Source organism: Pongo pygmaeus, chromosome 16 (assembly GCF_028885625.2).
Source record: "Pongo pygmaeus isolate AG05252 chromosome 16, NHGRI_mPonPyg2-v2.0_pri, whole genome shotgun sequence".
In the NCBI taxonomy this organism is placed as follows: domain Eukaryota; kingdom Metazoa; phylum Chordata; class Mammalia; order Primates; family Hominidae; genus Pongo; species Pongo pygmaeus.
Window position 1 is genome coordinate 62,573,617 of NC_072389.2, and position 22,254 is coordinate 62,595,870.

The window sequence follows — 22,254 nt, forward strand, 5'->3', positions numbered from 1 at the left end:
ACTTGATCCATCTATATGCATTTTTTTCCTGTAATATGATTCTCCTTAGGACAAGAAATTGTGCTACAGCTGTTGCATAGATTAAATTAATTTTTAAAAAGTTGGGAGCAGAGAAAAAAAGATTTTATTGTGCAAGATAATTTATAATGGCAATCAAGCAATGACCATCTACATCAAACAGTTTTAGTTTTTTGGGGGGTAAAGCAGACTTCAAGAAAAATGCTGTTTTGGAGTGACAAACTTAAAAGACTTTTCCATAGCATACTAGTAGAATATAGGGGCATTTTATGTAGATTACTACCAGTTTTGTTGATGATTTACTGTTTTTGAAGAATGAGATTTTAATATCATATAATTATAGATACAGGCATAGAGTTTTGTTGTTTTTTTTGTGAGTGTTTATATCTATGCTCAATTTAGGCAGTAGTGTATACCAAGTTACTATGGTTTGTATTGGCAGGGGAGGTCTTACCTACACATGTATGAGTTTTATATTTATGTTTTTTAGGAGAATAATGAAAAGTAGAAGCAAAAGCTTTTAGTTAGTTACTCAACTGTCTTTAGAAATTATGTTTCACATTCAGGTTTCATGTTTAACACTAAATCTTTCCTAGGTGTTTAATAAACTGATTAGGTTTGTGCAAAAGTAACTTTTTTTCCATTAAAGAAGTTTGATTATACTATTTGGCTTTTACAATGAATTTCTTTTTTATCTGAATGTATGTTTATTCTCTTCAGATTATCATATAATTGCCTCTAAAATAAAGAACTGGTGTTAAAATATTAAAATTTTCATTGTGCTTTAATAACCAAGGTTGCTTAGTTGGGTTTACATTATGATGTTTGTTTTATCAAACAACATAGTAAGTACCCTCTCTGTTTTCTGCCCGGCATCAGAGAAATGGGCTTAACTGTCATAGGTGGATGTTTTTTAACCAATATAAAAAAGTTTTCTCAGATTGAAGCGATGACTATAAAAATGTTGAAGTATTGTCAGTGCTTTGTGGCTCCCCTCTTCTCCCTATTCCTCCTCAACTTCTATTGAAAAGTAAGTGTTATTTTTAATAATTAATAGAAAAAAAATTTTGATTTGATTTTGTTTGATTTTCCTTTTTTTTTTTTGTTTTGAGAGTAGCCGATCTGTCAGTAGAGAAAGACTGTGTATGGAAGACTAAAATTTACTTGAATGGTTTTAAGGCATGCTATTGTTAATTGTAAATCAAAGCTTTTTCCACAGTTCTCCAAGGATTGAAATGGGTCTTTGTGGTCTCTCAGGAGGGAGGAAGTTACAAACCACTCCGCAGACTGGCATTTTAATAGTCTGCTGTACAGCGATGTTCTTTTGCAGCTGCTGCTTAGCCTTTTCTATATCTGGAGAGTGTGGGGAGGTTTTATTGTTGTTCCAATACTATCAGCTTTTAAAACATTGTGAAGTTAGTTGCCCTTATTGTCTGATTTAGTTTTGTTACTATAATTTGATCAATATGTTAATAAAAATGAGGTTGGGGGGATAGGGGGTCCCTTATAGTATATTCCTAGAATATTTCATAGAGGATTTCTGCTTCATGAAAGGTACCTTTAAAAAAAGTGATGTGCCCCCTTTTGCAGCTTGTGAGCTCTCCTCTGATTAATACAATCCCGTTAGAACCTGCAAGGCACAGAGAGAAGGATAGTACAAAGAAGTTTTGATGAAGGGAAATGACACAAAAAGGGAAAGTTGCTATTCTGTTTTTCCAGGTTGTAATTACAGCAAACGATTGATTGGAAAACATTTAAACAGCAAAACATGTCTGTGTGAGAGACACGTTTTTGTAGACAACTTTTAAAACCTTTTGACTTCAAAGTATGAGTTAGAAATGTCTGTAAGACATTCATTCCCACACTTCTTATTTTTCCTTTCTGAGAAATATGAGCATTAGCATAAAAATATGAATATACAAAGTATTAAGAACAATAATAAACTTAGAGGAAAGACTTATAGGAAACTGTTTAGTTTATTCTCTCATACTTTATATGAAAGATGTGTGAATTTTTTTTAAGAACAGTCGTATTGCAGGACATTATAAACTTTTAATTGGTGTTGTGTATGAAGAATTCAAGGAGCTTTATAACTGAAAAATCTGTATTATGAAATGTTTCCATTTTAAAAACAGGTAATTTATTTTCAAGATAATCTATCTGATTTTTGGACTAAGCTTTTTAATAAAATGTGTTCCTTTCAATTTTCCTCAACATAATTTTTGTAGCTTAAAGTATGGTTTGTTCTAGCTAGTTAAGAGGTATTTACATGATGGTCTGCTTTCTCCAGGAAGTGATTTTATACAAGATTTAACTGTCTAGATCCTTCTTGTTACACATGATTCAGAGTTTCCAATTCCTGATTATTTGATCATGTGTTTATCAAAGTTGAAGCAACTGTAGACCATGCCAGATGGTAACGCTGGAGGTGTAGCAATCTAGGTTTCTCTGCCACAAGTGCTCTAATTTAATTAAAACTAAAAACAGATTAGCAGAAAATCTGTCAGTATGCCTTCCTTTTGTGTGTGTATATATGTATATATGAGACAAATCTAATAATTTCTTGGGTTATTTTTATTCAGGACATATTTATTTATTTAGCACTTACAAGTGACTTGCATTTTTTTAATACCTCAAATTTTGTCTTATTGGTATCCTCCACCAATGCAAGGACTTGATGGAAATTGAAAGAGGTTACTTACAGCATAAACCCTCCCTCTGTGCTCTGTGAGTTGGTTCAGTCCTATTTTGCATAAGTTCCTTTTGAGTAGATCCATGTGTGAATGCATAGTACTGAAGACTTACTCCCTTTGCCTGTGTGGATATATGTCTTGGAGAGAAGCTGTGTGCATTAGCTACAAATAGTAACATTTTCAAAATCAACATGTATTGTGCTTATCCTGTCCCTGGAATGGGCAGCAATTCTTTGATGTATTACTACAATGGGAAAACGGTAAGCCTTTTTCTTTGTTCGTGTAGCTTCTAAGTCACTTGTTTAAAGGAAAGCAGTATACATTAATCGCTTTTTACTAAAATCTGTGAGGTTTTGTTTTATCCTTTTATGCAATATATTGGATCGTAGATTTCTTTCTTTTTTTCTTTTTTTTTTTTTTTTGTGGGAGACGGAGTCTTGCCCTGTCACCCAGGATGGAGTGCAGTGGCATGATCTCGGCTCACTGCAACCTTCGCCTCCCGGATTCAAGTGATTCTCCCACCTCAGCCTCCTGAGTAGCTGGGATTACAGGCACCCGCCACCATGCCCAGCTAATTTTTGTATTTTTAGTAGAGACGCGGTTTTATCATGTTGGCCAGGCTGATCTCGAACTCCTGACCTCAGGTGATCCACCCGCCTTGGCCTCCCAAAGTGCTGGAATTACAGACGTGAGCTACCGCGCCCAGCCTAGATTGTAGATTTCTTTAGAAGTAGTGTCAGTAAAGTCCTGTCTGCTACATAGCTACTCAATAGTTGTTGGCTTTCGTTTTATTTTTAAGATAGTATAGAAAATAAACTTGAGTTTCTGAGTTGTTATTAGCCTGATATCTTTACTAGCAATGAGCTTGAAAGTACATTTGTTTTTATGTTTTTGTATATTGTAAACAAATCCTTACATAAAATATGTATATACACACATATGTGTTGAGAATTATTTGATGCTTTGTAGATGGAAGGAAAAGATGAAAGTCATCTAGGATATTCATAAAAATAACAAGTATGAAGCTCTGGTAATGATTAGGGAAGCAGTCAGCTAGTAAGGGCCGTATTTCCTGTTTAGAGTTTCAGGTCCAGAGCCTGGCTTTTCTGGGATGCCATCTGTTTCCAATCAAACTAGAATTTTGACCTTGTGTGGATTCATGAAATAAATCACTATTTTTTAAAAGAATGCATTTATACATTTCCAAAGAATGCACTATACTTCTGGTTGATTTATAGCAAGCACATGACTAGGTGTTTTAAAATAATACTTTTTTGTTTTGCTAAACAAGAGTTCTATTCTTTAAATTAATTACCTAATGTTAATAATTTACTGTGTTTCTACAAAAAAATCTATAAGCCAGAGGATTTTATATATTCTAAAAAAAAGAGTAAACTCAGAAAGTTTCAATAGGAGCTATCTTTGTAAGATACTTGATAAATATTATTAAAAGGTACACTAATGAATAACAGTGTTGGTTTATGTCAGAAACTCAGTGTTTTCTTTCTAAATCTTTCAAAAATAATTTTACCCTCAGGTGTCTTATGAAAAAATGCGTATATGGGCTTAGTGAAGGGAGGGGGGGAGCATTTTTAATGTTAATGTTTTAAGTAATAGAGAATATTCAATTACATTTTACTAAAAGAGGCTTAAAATTAGATATGGTTGTCTCTTCCCTTTTTATCACTTGGAAATGTTTTAAAGTAGCCTGTGGCTAGAACTAGGGTACTAAGAACTAATAAAAGCACTTTTTCATTCACTGATTGCTTTAGTAAGGGCTCTTTGGACTGGGCCAGTGTTTGGTTGTGAACTTTTGGGTAAGCTTTCAAAAAAGATGATAAGCAAGTCAAAATATCTTTAAACTCATTAAAAAGTGTATGTTCAAGCTGCCCATATAAGCAGAGCTTTGGATAATGTAAGAAGTAGATTTAGACAGATGAGTGAAATTATTTAATCTCTATATAATTTTCTTGCCAGCTGTCTTTCAAATGTGAAAATAATTTTCTTTTGTGTCTGATTTTAAGTCAAACAGTCTGAAGATGGTATGTGGGTATGTGTGTGGGGGGGGTGTGTGTGTGTGTGTGCACGTGTATAAGTTCAGTAAAATTAATTACGTAGGACCCTGAACCAGAGTAACTCAAAGTGAGTTTAGATTTTATTCTTTGGAAAGCACAGGTTACTGTATTACATTTCTCTTTGTTCTACATTGGGAGGGGGGTAGGGGGTGGGGGGAGCTTTGATAGTGGTATTTCCAGGCTTATGGTAGATGGCATAGCTGGTATGGTAGAGAGCCTGGAAAAATTGATAGTCTGTGCCTAATATAGGTCAAAGGTGACTTTTATGTTCTGGAAAAATATATAAATAAAGAGATGATATGTTGGCTTAGTCCTCCAAATCATAAGACCCTAGACTTGTATGTATTTTATTTTTACCCACCTCTAGTTTTTAAAATTATTCTCTAGTAGTTATTAGAAATCATTGGCAACATTATTATTTTGTGATGACTTCAGTTTTCTTCAATAAGAAAATCGTAGTATGTAATTACATTGTTTCAAGATTATATAAATGTATTATTTTAGTGTATATTGGGAAATGTCTGCTTGTCAATGTCTTAAAGTAAAAACTAGCACTTTCATTAACATTGCTAGACTCTTAAGTGAAATATATGTCTTCACTTAAGTTATAGAAGTTTAATATACTTCTTGTTGTGAACAGGTTAAACTATTTAATCTCATTTTATAGATTTATTTTAAAATGATAGAACAAAATAATATTTTGAAATGCTAATAATAAGTTCACATTGATTCATCTTTAACATCCCATTTCAGGTTTTATGCGAGAGTGACAAACCCTAAGTGGTCCTGCTCTTAAACAGAGAGCTTTCTTTCCCTTTTTTCCAGTTTTTTTTTTTTTTTTTTTTTTTAGTTTTCGAGTTGATTGCATATATTTAAGGGTATTTCAGATCTTTTAATAAAACTGAACAAACTCTAGGAAAAGACCTAAGAACTTTTTTGTATTTTATTACCTAAAATTGTATGGCCAGTATTTTATTGTTGGATATGTAACAGACTTGGGCATATAGGTGTAGAAAAGAAAAGCCAAAAATGTTAATGCAGTTTTTCCTACTGCTTAAAAAGAGAAGGGGTTAATGTTTTGTATTCTATGTAATTTTTGTGTAGCTATATTCTGTATCATGTTGTAAGGTATTAATATGGGTTTATAGTAAGTATGAAAATTAAAACTATTTTGCACCTTATACTGTTTTAAAATATAAAAAATAGGAGAGAACAGTGGGTTCCTGAGGTTCCTTCTTTATAAAGAACTCTGCCTGCATTCAGTTTTCTCATTGATTTGAGTAAATTTTGTCCTTTACACAGAAAGTTAGAAAAAAGTCTTGAGAGCAAAGGAAAGAAAAGTTTTGGGGGAAAAAAAGGACTCCCTTTTTTTTTTTTTTTTTTTTTACTTTTAAGATTCTGGAGTGCCTTCCTCCATTTTTCTGACCAGTCTCCATTTTCCTTAGTTTTGGGACTAAAGATGCTACAGAGTATTCCAGGTATAAAAATTGCCACACAAACAGACATGATGGCTTTTCGTTGTATGAGGAAATTATTTTAATCTTCTGAGAAACAACACAGAAGTCCAAGTTTTAAAATTCAAGCTAGATGCACATTTTGAATATTAAGCTTCTTCGAATGGAATCTGGGAAAAAAGAGAAAGAAACTAATGTGATTGTAAAGGCTATTCTGTGGGAGGAACTGTGCTGGGAACTTTGTTTATCTGATTTAATTTTCACAACCACTGTCATTTAGCTGTTACTAGCTCATTTTATAAATAAGGAAAATGAGGTTGAACCTCACGTAGTTTGTAAGTACTGAGATCAGAATTTGAACCCAGGTCTATCTATCCCCCAAAAGCACATTTTCTCCTTTGTATCATCCAAGGACATGTAAATTAGTCTCCATAGCAAAGGGCCAAAGTGAATTTATCCTAACTACCCATTTACATTAAAATATACTACATTGGATCCAATGTGTATTTGGATATGTAAAAATACATATATATAGTACATTGGAAAGAAAATGTAACCGGGAAAAGCACAAGGCCACTCTTACAAATCTTTTGCATGTGTGGTCAGAGTAACGATTTCATGAATACTAATTGATGTGGTTAGTCAAGCAAATTTTTATCAACTTTTGTTTAAGAATTTAAAATTAAAACTTTCAGATATGTTTTAGCAAGTCTCCTAATAGAATTAATCATACTGAAAATTGGTTTAGCCATGGTTTTGGCACCTGCCTACCAGTGAATTTTTTTTTTTGTAGAAATAGAGTAGCAAGTAAGTAAAATTACGTTGTAAATACTTATAAGACTTATTTTTAAAATAAACATTTTCAGTTAATAAAAGAACAGAAACCAATGTGACTATATACAGCTGCATTTCTGTTCTGTTGGGGGTATTTATTGCTAGTTAACATGAGAGAAGAATATGCAATTAAATTAATACACATTTCCAGACTGTCCATGGGCCCAAAAGAGTTAAATCTAACATTTTTTATAATAGGGAAAACATGAAGTCATTTTTAAAATCTCTTAATATAGAATGCTAAAGACATTGAATGACAAGGACTTCAGCATAAAGCTACTTCACATTTTTCCCCTTTACCAAAAATATCTGAGACTATGATGTGTGAGCCCAAGAAAGTTTTCTTATCTTGATTCAAGTGAGTACAAATACTAGTGAGTTAAAACTAGCTCCTGCTAGTTTTACATACTAGAGGGTATGTTGTCACTGGTCAACTTTATGAATGTTTTTGAGAGAAATTTGTGTTCCTTTCCACTTGTATATCAAAGGGGATCAGGTGCAATATTGTTGAATCTATATTTTTTTAAAGTAGGTGGGTAACATGTGTCAGTCATTGATTTGTTCAGTATATTATCCTAGCAAACAAGTTTCAGACCCTGTCTCTTAGAAATTCCATAATTCAAGAAAAACATTGAGATTATTAGAAAAATGATAACACTTATCGTAGAAAATCAGTAATATTCCCAGTAATGTTAATTTAAGATTAACTAAAATGTGCTTGATTTACCTAGAAAACCAGTGATATGCCCAGTAATGTTAATTTAAGATTAATTTAAATGTGCTTAGAAGGAATTTTTCTCACAGTTGAAAACCAGTAATGTTCACCTGTGTTTGTTACACAGTAAGAGCAGTAGTTGATTTTAAAATGCTTTGTACTGAAAACTAGAATTCATTTTTCTTACTGTTGTTAGAAAAGAAATTTATTTTCCCTGGAAAATAAACATGTCTCTGGAAATTTTTGGAAAGAGATATTGGTCCTTTTACTTAGGAAACTGCTGAAAATATAAACACATATTTATCCCTTTTACAGAATTTCAAATTGTATTTTTAACAGGCTAATTAGGTAAAAAGAATCTTCCGTGGAGATGGCTTGTATGTGCCTGAGTCAGTCTTTGTACTTCAGACGTTTTGCTTTATAATACCTGTGGTTTCAATTCTTGTGGTATTTTTACTGGAACTATCTAAATATTTTCCCCCTCAGGCTTGAAATTACCATTAAAAACTCTAGTAGCAGATTGGATTTTATGGCAGAATTTGCCATTTTATGTAATATGAAAATACTGAAAGCATTGAGATATTTATCAAATCTGTCATTTGTTGAAATATTCTTAGATATTAGGGAATTATTAGACTGTCATTTTAATATTTATCTAGATTTTTAGGTTATTTTCTTTGGGATTACGTTGTTTAAATTTTGATTACAGGAGGAACAAGGAAAGTGAGAAGGCGTAAGTTTCAGAAATTTTTAAATGTTACCATTTAGGCTAATGATATATGCTTTTTTTTTTTTTTTTTTTTTTAAAGACGGAGTCTTGCACTGTCACCCAGACTGGAGTGCAGTGGCAATGGTGTGATCTCAACTCACTGCAAGCTCCGCCTCCCAGGTTCACATCATTCTTCTGCCTCAGCCTCCTGACTAGCTAGGACTACAGGTGCCGGCCACCATGCCCAGCTAATTTTTTTTTTATTATTATTTTTAGTAGAGATGGGGTTTCACCGTGTTATCCAGGATGGTCTCGATCTCCTGACCTCATGATCCGCCCGCCTCAGCCTCCCAAAGTGCTGGGATTACAGGCGTGAGCCACCGCGCCCAGCCAAGGATATATGCTTTTTATCTGAGGATGTATATAAGATCGGTATTCATACGAAATAACAGATCAGAACGATCTGAAAATGATCAGAAAAATATATAGGAAATGGTTTTTAGGAAATGTCTTTAATTTTCTCTGATATCTTCCTAGCACTCTTATACAAATGGGTATAGTTATTAAAGCAAAATTTTGTTTACTCTTCTTAAAAGAGCCTCTTTTTACTAAATTCCAATCCCATAAAATTGAGAAAGAGAAGTTGGTTGTATGTATTGCTACATGTGGAACTTGCATAGATTAATCAATTTATTTATTTATTTTTTCATTTTTTTTCTTTTATTATACTTTAAGTTTTAGGGTACATGTGCACAACGTGCAGGTTAGTTACATATGTATACATGTGCCATGTTTGGTGTGCTGCACCCATTAACCTGTCTTTTAACATTAGATATATCTCCTAATGCTATCCCTCCCCCCTCCTCCCAGATTAATCAATTTAAATTAAATTAATAATTTAAATACTAAAAATCTTGAAATTACCTAGTTTTTTGAATGCTGACTCTTAAATGTACATATTCTTAAAATTATAGGCCTAGAGTCTTAATTACAGTTTTTTAATATAGGGTTTGACCTGGGTTGGGATATTCTTTTATTAATATTTCATTGACCTAGACCTTTTTTTTTTTTTTTCAGGTTTTAGGTACTTAGCTAGATCTTGTAAAGTTTTTATTGTTTAATACGAAATATAATTATATAAGATACCAGATAAAGTGTATGTTCCTGAATATAATATCATATTTTCATTTTAAAATTATGACGGCAGGGCAAGTTAGCCAAATAATTTTGTTATGTTTTGTTACTTTGGTAAATTGATGTAAATTATGCTGAATATAATTTCTGTTATTGGCACAGACCTTTCACATATTTGAGGCCTACATTAGCGTGTGTTAAAGTGTTTAATGATACTGAACATATTGGAACTTAAAGAGAACTGCTATTCAAACAATCTTGACAAAAGATCTAATAGAAGCCCAAACATAATGAAATCTTGGTAATTCGTTCTGTGTCGGACTATGTTCAGAAAAGTAGATAGCCTTCTCCATACTTCTTTATTCCAAATTAGGTGAAGGTGTTCTCAAAATGTTTCAGAATGTAGGCTGACTTTGGTTTTCATAGGCCTTGAAGCGCATAAGAATTCTAGAATATATTTCAAAATAATTTATACAATCTTAAACTGCTGGATAAGAAGGATCTAAATCTGCCTTGTTCAGTATAGTAACCAGTAGCCACAAACAGTATTTAAATTAAATAAAATAAAATTTAAAATTCAGTTTCTCAATTGCACTATCCACATTTCAAATGCTCAGTAGTCATGTGACTGATAGCTACTGTATTGTACAGCATAGATACAGAACATTTCCATCATCACAGAAACCTGTTGGACAATACTCATATAAACATTCTTCTCATTTTCTGTGGAAGGGTATCTCAATTAGGATATATAGCTATTGTCACATACTAAAGAAAATTCCCATCTCTTCATCCCTTGGGACCTTAAAAAGTATCAGCCACCACACAGGCTGTAGATCTGATTTTTAAAGTATGGATAAACACATCATGCTTTAACTCTGTCTTATCTGAATGTGACTAGATAAAAAGAAAAACTATCTTCTTTAGCAAAACCTCTGCTTCTTTGCATTTTTTCTCAATAACAGAAAGTCATTACGCCTCCCTGCCTCACAAGAATGTTTCCAGTATTAATTACAGGAAAGATGTATTGAAATCGAGAGCACAGTGCACAGCTCCAGCCTCTAGAGCTGAACAGAGTGTATGCCCTGAATTTGGGGTTATCCATATGACTAAACTGAATCATCTGAGTAGGAAAAAAGGGATCTGTCTTTGCCAGTTTGACTCAAATTTGTTGTATGAACTAAAACATTTTAAGGATAATTGTGTAATCACTGTGAAGAGTAACGGTAAATATTCATCCCAAAGTATGCTATCCCTTTTTAAAAGTTGCTTTACGGTGAGTGTGATGAGGACATGCAAGATATGATTTATGTGAGTGTGTTGTTTTCAACAGACTTAATAGTGAAGGGGAGGTATCTGTTAGATTTTCTATTTTATTCTTTCAAGTTAGAACTGTCTGTTCACCACACATTGAAAATTTTTCTTGACGCCATTCTTAGAGGGGAAAGTATAAGTGCTTGGGAAAAGAGTTGGTCCCATGGTGGCTACTGTGAGCTTGGCATTCTGAAACGGAGGATAGAATTCTAAAGAAAATGTCTACCACATTTTAATAGAACATATTAAGTTACTTAACTTTACCCTTTTTCTATTCTCTTTAAAATAGTTTGACTCCTGGTAGATTTTAATCATCTTAAAGCATATATATTCCTTTCTCTTAATTTTAAGATCTACTGTCATGATACAAAATCATCCTTCAGATTTAAACCAATGATTAGATCATTAACTAGGGGAAAAAAAACTGACATCTATGTTCAGGTGATCAGATGACATAAGCAGTCTGGTTTTAATTTGTGGCCAGTACTGATTGTAACTAAGAGAGACTTGCTCTTTTTGTGGAATTGGCTGACTATTTCCCTGCATCTGGAGTTAATAAAGCCTTTGAGACCACATCAGTTGTGCTTTGCCGCAAGAAGTCTTTGATCTGAAAAATCAAGACTGGCACGACTGCTGCTTCATAACATTGCATCTATGTTTTTGCAAGCTACAGTTAAGATACCAAAAGTAAAGTTATTTAGCTTATTTAGCCTGTGTTAGAAATGCTGGTAAATGTACCTCTTTGAAAGCCATATATTTCAAAACATTCTTATGATGAAAATTTTGAACTCGTGTTAATACAAAAATGATACGGTAGGATTTTTTTTTTTTTTTTTTGCCATTTTCGTTTATAAGGTCTGTCCTTTAAAAGTCCATTGTTTTCAAAATCTGTTTGAAAGAAATAGCATTAAAAACAAACTTTACCTCTAAAATGTGCCGCTTTCTCCATACAACTTCAAAATTTTTGCGTAAGGGAAGGCAAGTCTCTTTCTGTGCTTTGTGTGGTTTATCTTAGTTTTCTTGCTCTCCATAACAACCATGAATAAACCATTTTCTGATCAGCATATTCTCTTTTATTTAGCAGCGATTTGTAAATCAGTAAAGTTTTTCCTTTTACTTCCTTTTGTAATTGTAACCATTTTCAAAATTTAAAAATGTTAGTATATTAATGTGTGAAATACAGTGAATTGAATGGGAATAAGGATAAAGAAATATAAATTGATAAATTATGTAAAAATTTAAACTGACAAATTACGTCCATTTTTGTGTGAAATGACACATCAAAACTGGAGTGTTTTCATAATTATAAAGTAAGAGAGTCTTACATACTGTTTCAGTCTATAACCTGGATAGAATTAGAGAATTTTATGTTTCATAGTTACATATCAAGGATGATGTGTATAGTAAGTGCACATTTGTGATAAAAAGCATATGTTCGGGTGCTGTCTTCTAAATTTGATTCACATTGTACTTTCTGGCTAGGTCTGGATTTATTCTGTTTTTTTGTTGTTCATGGTTTAGCTTGGCTTGAGGAAATCTATATAGAAAGGGGACAGAGGACTTCTAGCTAGGGCTAAGTTTAGAAGATGAAACTTGATTAAAAGAAAATAGTCCAAAGTTCCTTTCCTGAAAACCTTATCTGCCTATCAGCCTGTAAAATACATTGCAGACACATTGGTATATAGTCAGTTATTTTATTTCAACACAATCATGTGTGAAACACCTTTAAACCAGAAAAGTATGCTTAATATGTATGATGAACAAACCATTTTATCTGCCATATTCCCCAAACTAGGGGATCCTTCTAGATAATTCTTGGGAATATACTGTATCTTTTCCAAGACTTCTCAGGTACCACAGATGTGTGTTTTTATCTCTGGGATGTGAAAGGTAGGAAACAAACCTGAATGTTAAAAAAAAATCACCTGTGCTAGTATTATCAGGACTAGCACGAAGAGTAAAAATTGACTTTTTAACCTTTTATTTAGAATAAACTGTATATATAACTAGGCTCATGTTAGACGAAAACTGTAATGAACAGCATTTGAGTAGTGAACAGGTAATATTTAGCAACATAATTACTCCTATTAGAATGAAAGATGATACTGTTAGCTATAACTTATTGCCTGTATACTTTGTACAAGGCACTGTGCTAAACATTTTATATATGATTTCATCTGATCTGCCCATCAGTCTCCTCATGCAAGTAGTATTAACACCATTTTACAAAAGAGGAAATTGAATCTTGGGAAGATTAGGGTAATTTGCAAGGGGTCTTTACAGTTAATGCCTCCAAGAAAGAATAAATTAATATAATTGACAGTTTATGTAAATAAAAAGTTGGGATCCCATTTTAATCTTGGTGTGCTTCCTTAACTCTTTTTCTATTATTAGTCTATAGAAATATATGCTTGGGGTAAAATATCAAATTATGTAGAAAAACATAAAGTAAAAGTCCTCCTTCCCAATTCGAAGTCCAAAGAGGTAACCATTGTTGGGTTTCTTGTGTGTAATTCTAGAAATTTTCTATGCTTATGCAAACAAATTGATATATGATTTTTAAAATACATGCTTCCAAAATTTTAATGTTACTCTGTTTCAGTCAACACTTAAAATTTTTATTTTGTTGAATTTTTTCTATCATTTCAAACTAAAACAAAATAATTAGTTTGTTTCATACACTGCTCACAATAGCTTACCTTTCTCTTCTTCCTGACTTCTGGTTTACTTTTATAGACTGTGCATCACTTTAGATATTATTTGTTTTCCACCTTTGTTTCAATAGTTATATGAGAATAGTGTGATCACATTTTGATCATTAAGGTTATTTGGCTGCCCATTTAGTTTTCCAGAGGAATGCAAATGTTGGCCATTTGCTAATTCAAAATGTTTATAGTTTGGCTATCTAAAGCAAGGTTTTATCAAAGGAAATTAATACTGCTCTAACAAATTAAATGAGATTTTTCTTAAACCTTTGCCAGACTTGAAAGTGTACTGGAAATGTGTTTTTAATTTATTTGCTAAATCTACCAAGTTAAGGAAGTTCCTGAACAATTGTGTTGTGCCTTCGATAGTTACCTTTTAATTGTAACAAAGATAGCAACGTTTAATCAAACTCATGTTGATTTTATTTGGTGAATCTTGTAACACTGAAAAGAATGAATTTTATGAACCCAGATTTTATGTTATGCTGTATTCAAAGGACATTTGTTTGCTCGATCAGATTTTGAATCCTGAGCCTATGTGAGGTTTGTGTTTGGTAAGCCAGCTCAATGCTTATTCAGTCACTTGGTGTAACTGTCATACCAAGATGCATTACAGAGATATTTAGAGTAGTATTTTTCCCTAATAACCAGCTTAAAAAAAAAACAACATGTGGATGGTAATTAAGTTTGACATTATTTATATGGATTTAGGAGTATTCTTTTCATTTGGGGTGGCCCTTTATAAAAATTAGATAGGCCTTTTTAAGCCCCTTACAGAATATAGAACTCATTTGACATAAGTAATATGATAGTCATTTACATTTTAATTAAATGTAGTGTTTAATTTTAAGGTATATGCACCATCCCCAAATTCAGATGATTTCAACCGTGAATCTCCTAGTTATCCATCTCCTAAGCCACCAACCAGTATGTTCGCTAGCACTTTCTTTATGCAAGGTAAGTACTACCAAACAATTGCCAATTACTACCACAGTCATCTGTATATCAGCCAGTATTTTAAAGTATTAGGAAAGAGAATACCTATATTCAGGCATTATTTAGGCATTTTTTTGGCTAAAGTAAATCAAAATTTAGCTTTATAATTTTCCAGTGCTGTTTATTGCTGACTGCAATTTAATTGAATTATCTAGCAAACCATTGGAGTGCTGGCCCAGTATTGATTGAATTTATAAAGGTCTTAAATTGAGAAAAATGAATAGAGCTGTTCTTGCTCATTTTAGAATTTAAATATATGAAAGCTGTTAACTCTAGTTTCTTGTTTAATTTATGGATTCATATCATGCCTAGAATTACCAATATAAAGAAAGAGTGAATATCATAGAACAGAGTAAGACTTGTTAAGAGAGAAAAAGTGTTGCATTTCCTTTAATTCATGTCTAGCAAATCATTTTTATTTGATCTCCTGTGGTTTTGGACTATGGGAAGCAAATATATGGGAGCAATAAATTATTACATAAATGGTTCCTTGACTTTATATTGTTGAGTGAAGTCATTGCTGACACATTTCATTTGAAAGCTAACTATAATATGGTAATTATCAATTACTTAGTTTTACTATTAGAAAAACTTCTTTGTTCCACAGTTTCAAAATGTTTGATATAATGCACATTGCATGTTATGGATTAATAACTTTCTGTGTATTTATAAGTATACCACTTAACTAAAAATAAATCTAGCCTATTCCCAAATTTGGAATTTTTATTATCTTCCTTGACGTGAATTTAGATCTTCTGAAGATTTTTATAATGGCCTGCCTATTACAGCTTAGATTACTTTTTTCCCTAACTAAAATGTTAATTTCTTCTTTTTAAATAGTAATTTTACAGTTTAGAGGGAAGAAGAGTGAGTAGAAGACTAGGTTGGAAAAGGGAGGAAAAATATCTGGAGGGTACCCCTTGAATTTTTATAAGCAACATCAAAATACAAGAAAAATTTTAGCTAAGGAAAATTTTATATTTCTCTTTTTGTCTTAGATGGGACCCACAATTCTTCTGACCTTTGGAGTTCATCAAATGGGATGAGCCAGCCTGGTTTTGGTGGAATTCTGGGGACCTCCACTTCCCACATGTCTCAATCCAGTAGTTATGGCAACCTTCATTCACATGACCGCTTGGTAGGCTATAACACGTCACTAGGGTACAGCAACACTTTGTCCTCACTTGTGTTTCATTTTGGATTAGAAGTGTAAAATCTAATTCTGCCAAAACTTCTGAAGTCTGAAGTACTTCAAGGCTTACCGCATTTACCATGCCTTTCTAAAAAATAAATGACAATAAGTAGTGCTCTTTAGCTGCTAACTTGTAAATGCTCTTTTTGACCTGTTATCATAGTTGTCCATTTTATGTGAATATTATTCAGAAAATATATTTAATACATCATGTCTCTTTCCATCTAGAGTTATCCTCCACACTCAGTTTCACCAACAGACATAAACACGAGTCTTCCACCAATGTCCAGCTTTCATCGCGGCAGTACCAGCAGTTCACCTTACGTTGCTGCCTCACACACTCCTCCCATCAATGGATCAGATAGCATTCTAGGTGAGCTTTTTGAGTTGGCAAAACTTCCTAAAACCTAGTTCGTGGACTTTCAGTGACCCCGATATCTTTATATATATATGTATGTTTTATATATATATATATATATATATATATATATATATGTTGTTTGTTTGTTTGAGACAGAGTCTCTCTTTCTCACCCAGGCTGGAGTGCAGTGGCACAGTCATGGCTCACTGCAGCCTCAACCTCCAAGGTTGAGGAGGTGATGATCCTCCTGCCTCAGCCTCCCCAGTAGCTGGGACTACAGGCATGTACCACCATACTCAGCTAATTTTTTTTTACTTTTTGTTGAGACAGGGTCTCATTATGTGGCCAGGGCTGGTCTGAAACTCCTGGCCTCTAGTGATCCTTCCACCTCGGCCTCCCAAAATGCTAGCATTATAGACATGACCCACCACACGTGGCCTCTTTTTTTATTTTTATTCATTTATGTATTTATTTTTGAGACAGGATCTCACTCTCTCAGCTCTCTCACTGTGTGGCTACAACCTCCGCCTCCAGGCTCAGGTGATACCCCAGCTTCAGCTTCCCAAGTAGCTGGGACTATGGGCACACACCACCATACCCAGCTAATTTTCCATTTTTAGCAGAGATGGGGTTTGTCCACATTTCTCATACTGGCCTTGAACTCGTGGGCTCAAGAGATCCGCCTGCCTCAGCCTCCCAAAGTGCTGGGATTACAGGCATGAGCCACCACACCTGGCCTTGGCCCCTCTTTCAATATGTTTTTTAGTGTTGAATTTAAAAGTGAAAGACAGGAAGACAAGAAGCTTTTTTATTTTCATCAATATAGAGACTGGTAAAGAACTCATCTTTAGTTTATTAATAAGTATAACACATGCAGAGTATTTCCTAGTTTATTGTAACAGATGTGAGATGACAATAGAGAACACCCTTGAAATAATGGCAGAGTGCTAAAATATAATACTTGCTGGTAAAATTCTTTATTTATTTCTCTATGAAATATCCAGGAACCAGAGGGAATGCTGCTGGAAGCTCACAGACAGGTGATGCACTTGGAAAGGCTTTGGCATCTGTGAGTATTGATTTTACACATTCTACTGAATGAATTTTACACTGCTGAATACAGTGATTAGATTTTGTAGGTGATAAGTATCTAAAGAATATAGATGTAACAAGATCAATTTCATTACACATTTAGAGTTATTCTCGGTTTGTACTGATATATGCCCTTAAATGCTATGCCTATGGTACAGCAAATGCTGGGAAGAGGAAAAAGAAGTCATCTAAAGCACAAACTGCCAAGATTAATCATTAAATCTATTTCTTCTAAATACATAGTTAGTAAGTGGCCCATTAAAATAAGTCAAGTGGAACCACGAAAGATAACTCAGTATTCTGATCCAGAGAATGAAGTGCCTTTATAAGAAACTTTTCCAAGATCAAAAGCATTTTATGTACTGTATATTTTTTTTAAAGTCAACTGTACCTGATTTACTCAAGGAATAGGAAATGAGAGCCTTCTCCCCAAAAAAGCCAGATTCATTGAAGAATCATGCTAAAATGAGTAAAAGTGATTTGAAGGAATCTGATAGTATTTTCTTGAGCAACTAGTTCACATACATCACATCAGAACATTAATGATGAAGCAGCGATTATATTTTAATATCTGATTCTTAAAACATTAAAATCTCTTCTTTCGGAATGCCAAAACTAGAAGGGAGAGCATTTTTCAGTAAACCTACAACAATTTCAAATCTAATTATTAAAAAGGGGCACTTGTGCTTTGCACTTCCTAAAATTTCACTTCAGATGATTTTTTTTTCTTCCTGTTTTCTGAGCAGTATGCCTCTTAGAATTCCCATAGAATTGTCTTTTATTTTCTATGAAGTGCAATTAACTGTCAGATACATTTGTTGCCATTCATGGAGAAGGAAGAGCATGTTAATACCTGAGTAGTAGGAAGCAACTGGTGAACATTTAAGGAGATAAACCTCTTTGTATATTGTTTGTGTAAATAAATTTTTCTCTGCAGCTGAATACTAGCTTCTTGGAAAATGAAGCCAAGTCAGACTCATCTACTACATAGTAGAGATGGAGCACACACAAAATGGAGCTCAGTGAATGTTTGTTGAATTCTGTCTTGGATCATATAATAATAATAGTAATGATAATAAAACCCACAAAATTTATCAGCTATAATTTGAATGCTTACTAGGTGCTAGGCCCTATACTAAGCATTTACATGCCCTGTTTCATTTAATCCTCAAGAAAGCCCTGTAAGGTTGGCATTGTTATCCCCACATTACAGATGAGGAACTAAGGTTTAAAAGGTTAAGTAACTTGAGCTCAGAAAGATTAAGCCACTTGCCCTAGGGGAATCATGAGCTAGCATGGATAAAGCCCATATGTATTAGAACCCTAATCAGACCAGGCTCAGACTCTGCTTCTAACCACTGCTCCATATATCCAGAAAGTGCAGTGCTATGGTAATTATCTTACAGGGTATTGATGAGAATGAAAGAAAATTGTCTCACCCATTTTTCGACTTACTGTCACCTGATGAAAATGACCTATTTAGGAAGAAAATTTTATTCTGTATTAAACCAGGTATTTGATTTGCTTGCCATATTCCTTCTGATTCTGGAAGAATCCAGTAACGAATATTTCACATGTAACAGGACAAATAACGTTTGAACTTTCAGTGCTAGATAATTTTTTAAAATTTAACCTGCATTTTGGGGGCTTTTTTTCTCAAAGGTCATTTGTTTACTTTGTTAAAGAAAAACTTCTATCAGGGAACCTTGGCCTATAGGCAGGCAAGAATTTGTGATGTTCTCAGTGGCTCTTCAAGTTCATTTTGTTACCCTTCACATCCTTGAGTATCTTCCCATGTTATAAACAGCATACTAGCCAAACCAAAATGGCATTTGGAAAAGAAAACCCAAATTCACTGTGAATGGAATCCAGTGAAGAAATGTTTAATCTAGTTAGTGGGTGGGCTTTGGTTGTCATGGAAACTCAGCTCTGTCATCCTGTGTTGTTACTAGGCAGGAGCAGCCAGGTCATTCCATAAATCATTTCTGTCATAGCTGACGGTGATGCATTCCATCTGCTCCATCACTGCATGCCATAGTCTGCACATTTCAAATCCCTTCCTTCAATCCATCTGCTTCCCCACTTCCCAGCCGGACACCTCCCCAGATACATTCTTTTTCCAGCTTTCCTTACAGACTCACATTCACTTTAATATATGTTTAGTGCACTCAAAATGTACTGAAAAAGAAAAACATTACATTATCTGGGGATAGGAAGGATTAGAAGAGATGAGGAGAAGGAACCTAATGAAGATTACATTTGAGAGTCTGACATGCATATCATAATTTTATGTCAGGTATTATAGATCTTTTGAAATGATGACTGACCATTTTGAAATTTTAAGTTCTTTAGAATGTGATGCTTTTAATATAGCATCTGGTTTTAGATGGAGAAACACTATGCTATTGTCATTAAAAATTAATTCTGTTTCCCCAATTGTCTGATATATGTCTTAAAAGATCTTTCATATTGTGAAACATCAGAGGGTACAACCTTTGTTCTTCAGTTTAGGTATTAAAGAGCACACAGAATACTGTGTGATTAAACATGTAAGGCCAGATAATGCATTTGCAAAGGTTCCTTTATTTTAGGTTTAAGCCTGGATAATTGTGGTCTTAATCTCAGGATAGCAAGAAAGAGAATTGTACATGAAAGTATTTACACAAAGTTCCCAAAGCCCTGTGGATTATGCATTAGTTTAGATAAAAAAAAAAAAAAAAAAAAAAAAAACCTAGGGTAGATAGAAGGAAAGGAAAATCTGGGTATTCGTGCCATTTCTAATGTGTTTCCCTGAACATTTGCCAGACAATAACCCTTTAAGATTGTGCCCGTGGAGAGTTATATAGAGGAAGAAACATCTGGTTTATTTCAGTGCCTAATACCATATCAAAACACTTGGTCTTTAATTTAGAGGAGATCAAACAAGAAGACTGTTTAACTTTGTTGATTATATCAGACTTCTTTGTGATAATTTATGTTTTGATTTCTACCTCAGAGCAAGGGAAAAAGAGAGAGAGAGAGAGAGAGTGTGTGTGTGTGTGTGTATGTATGTGTGTATTAATCTGGATAAATGGTCAGTAGTCTCTAACAAAAGAAAAGAAAATTCAGGGAAGTTGATGTTTAAAAGTAATTCATGAAATAACTTTCTTTGTTCCTTAGACTCAATAACATTAGCATAATAAAGATTAACTGAAATGTGCACTGTAGTGTTTAAAAAATTGGGCTCACAGTTCCGGGGTTGGGCTTGGGAGCAGTCCATTGTTTCTTTTTTGTCTAAAGCCCTTTTCATTAGCCTCTGGCTTATTGGCACCCTGCTGATTGGAATAGACCATGACTGATAGGAGGAGGAGTCTCATTTGTTGGAGTAAAATGAGGCATATTACCGTTTAAGCCTGGCAGAAGGTATTGGGAGTTATTCATTATTGGTCATTTAACAGTATGAGGACCATGGACTGCATGCAGAATGAGTGCTTACTTTGTTTATGCTCTAGACTCTAAATCACTCTTTACCCCCATTTTTTTAAGTAACTGATTTTGTTCTTCTTTTTATTCTTAACCTTCAAACATCAATGTAGGAGTTCTTTTAAGGCCAGGAAGTATGAAAAGAAACGTATTCCTGATTTAGAATACTCTGCCAAATAAAGCCTGTGTTTGGAAGTTAAAGTAACACAATTTTTATAGAATAAGTATGATTTGTTTGTGATTTGGTAATAAAATAAACACTCAGAGATAAAGCTTAGTGAAATGACCTGTGATCCAAAAGGCTGTGTTATCATGCTTTTCAAATGTTGTATTGCTCCTCCTCTCCCACCATACATATTCTTTTTAGGAAAGTAAAAGTGATTTTTTAAAAAGTCCTGTAACTTACAGGGCTATCTGTAAATTTAGGAAAAGTATTGATAACAATTCTGTCTGTCATCACTTTAACTGGCAAAGGAGAACCAGTGACTGTGATGGATGAGTGAAAAAATTGGCTTTTATTGTACAAATGGAGAAGCTGCTTTTGGAAAAAATACCAGAAATGATATATTTTTATACTTGATGTGTTTTTGGTGCTGTTTCTCCCGTTTAGACAGTGATTTTTTTTTTTTTAAGTTTACACCAATTTTACATATAGCATTGGGGCATTTCACCAAGTCATTTAAAGATAGTGCTTTTATATGACTCTAAACTATAACCTCTTCCTTCCTTGATATAAAGGAGCTTTCACCAGTTGTTGACATGGTTAAGGATTGTTTAAGTGTAAGGACAGAGTTTTCAGGGAAAATCGAGATTGGTAGTCCATTTCTACCCTCAAAAGCCCATGCCTACCTAACAGTGTGATATAGACAGCTTAGTACATCAACACTAATTCCCAGAAATAGTGAAACCTCACCATATGATTATTCTCAAAGCTTATGCCATAAAACTGATTTGAAATTAAGTCATATTTATAACAAGCTCTTTTGCCCTTGGTATTTCTGTTGCTGACCCACGTTGTATAAATTCCAAGATAAATAACTACCATTTATTGAGTCCTGCTTTTTATCAGTTAGTATTATAGCAAATTTCAATTGTAGTTTAATCACTCAAGTTAAAAATAAATATATTGGGCACCTACTTGTACAAGATACTGGCATACAATAATGGATTCAATGTTGACCAATATAAGTTTCCTGTCTTCAAAGAGCTTGTAGTCAAGGAGAGAAGACAGATATACAAATAATGATAATGTATAACACAGTGTGAAGTAAAAGAGCAGAGAGAAGTTCAGACTATTTTCTAAGAGTATAAGGAAGGTGAAAATGTATAAATGGGGAAGTGACATTGGAACTGAGCTTTGATAAGTAGAATTCCATCTGGGAGAGGTTAAGAAACAAGTGTTCTGAAAGGAGGACAAGCTGTGTTTAGAAAATGAAAAAAATATTTTGTTTGCATAATAGGATATGTAGGTTAAAAGTAGATTATAAGGGCTGGGCGCCA

General features: G+C 33.6%; 1 protein-coding gene across 16 annotated transcripts in view; it reads left to right on the forward strand.

The window, feature by feature from the left end:
* Window positions 1–22,254, forward strand: part of TCF12 (transcription factor 12) — a 374,951-nt gene that overhangs the window by 303,104 nt on the left and 49,593 nt on the right. For 11 of the 16 annotated variants that reach the window (XM_054451939.2, XM_054451941.2, XM_054451935.2 and 8 more), the window contains 4 exons: window positions 14,503–14,608; window positions 15,646–15,785; window positions 16,068–16,212; window positions 17,205–17,269. In XM_054451939.2, the coding sequence (XP_054307914.1) occupies window positions 14,503–14,608; window positions 15,646–15,785; window positions 16,068–16,212; window positions 17,205–17,269 (456 nt within the window). Of the gene's footprint in view, window positions 1–2,424; window positions 2,972–14,502; window positions 14,609–15,645; window positions 15,786–16,067; window positions 16,213–17,204; window positions 17,270–22,254 lie in introns of those variants that run through there. The other 5 variants (XM_054451945.2, XM_054451946.2, XM_054451944.2 and 2 more) reach the window with 5 other exon arrangements.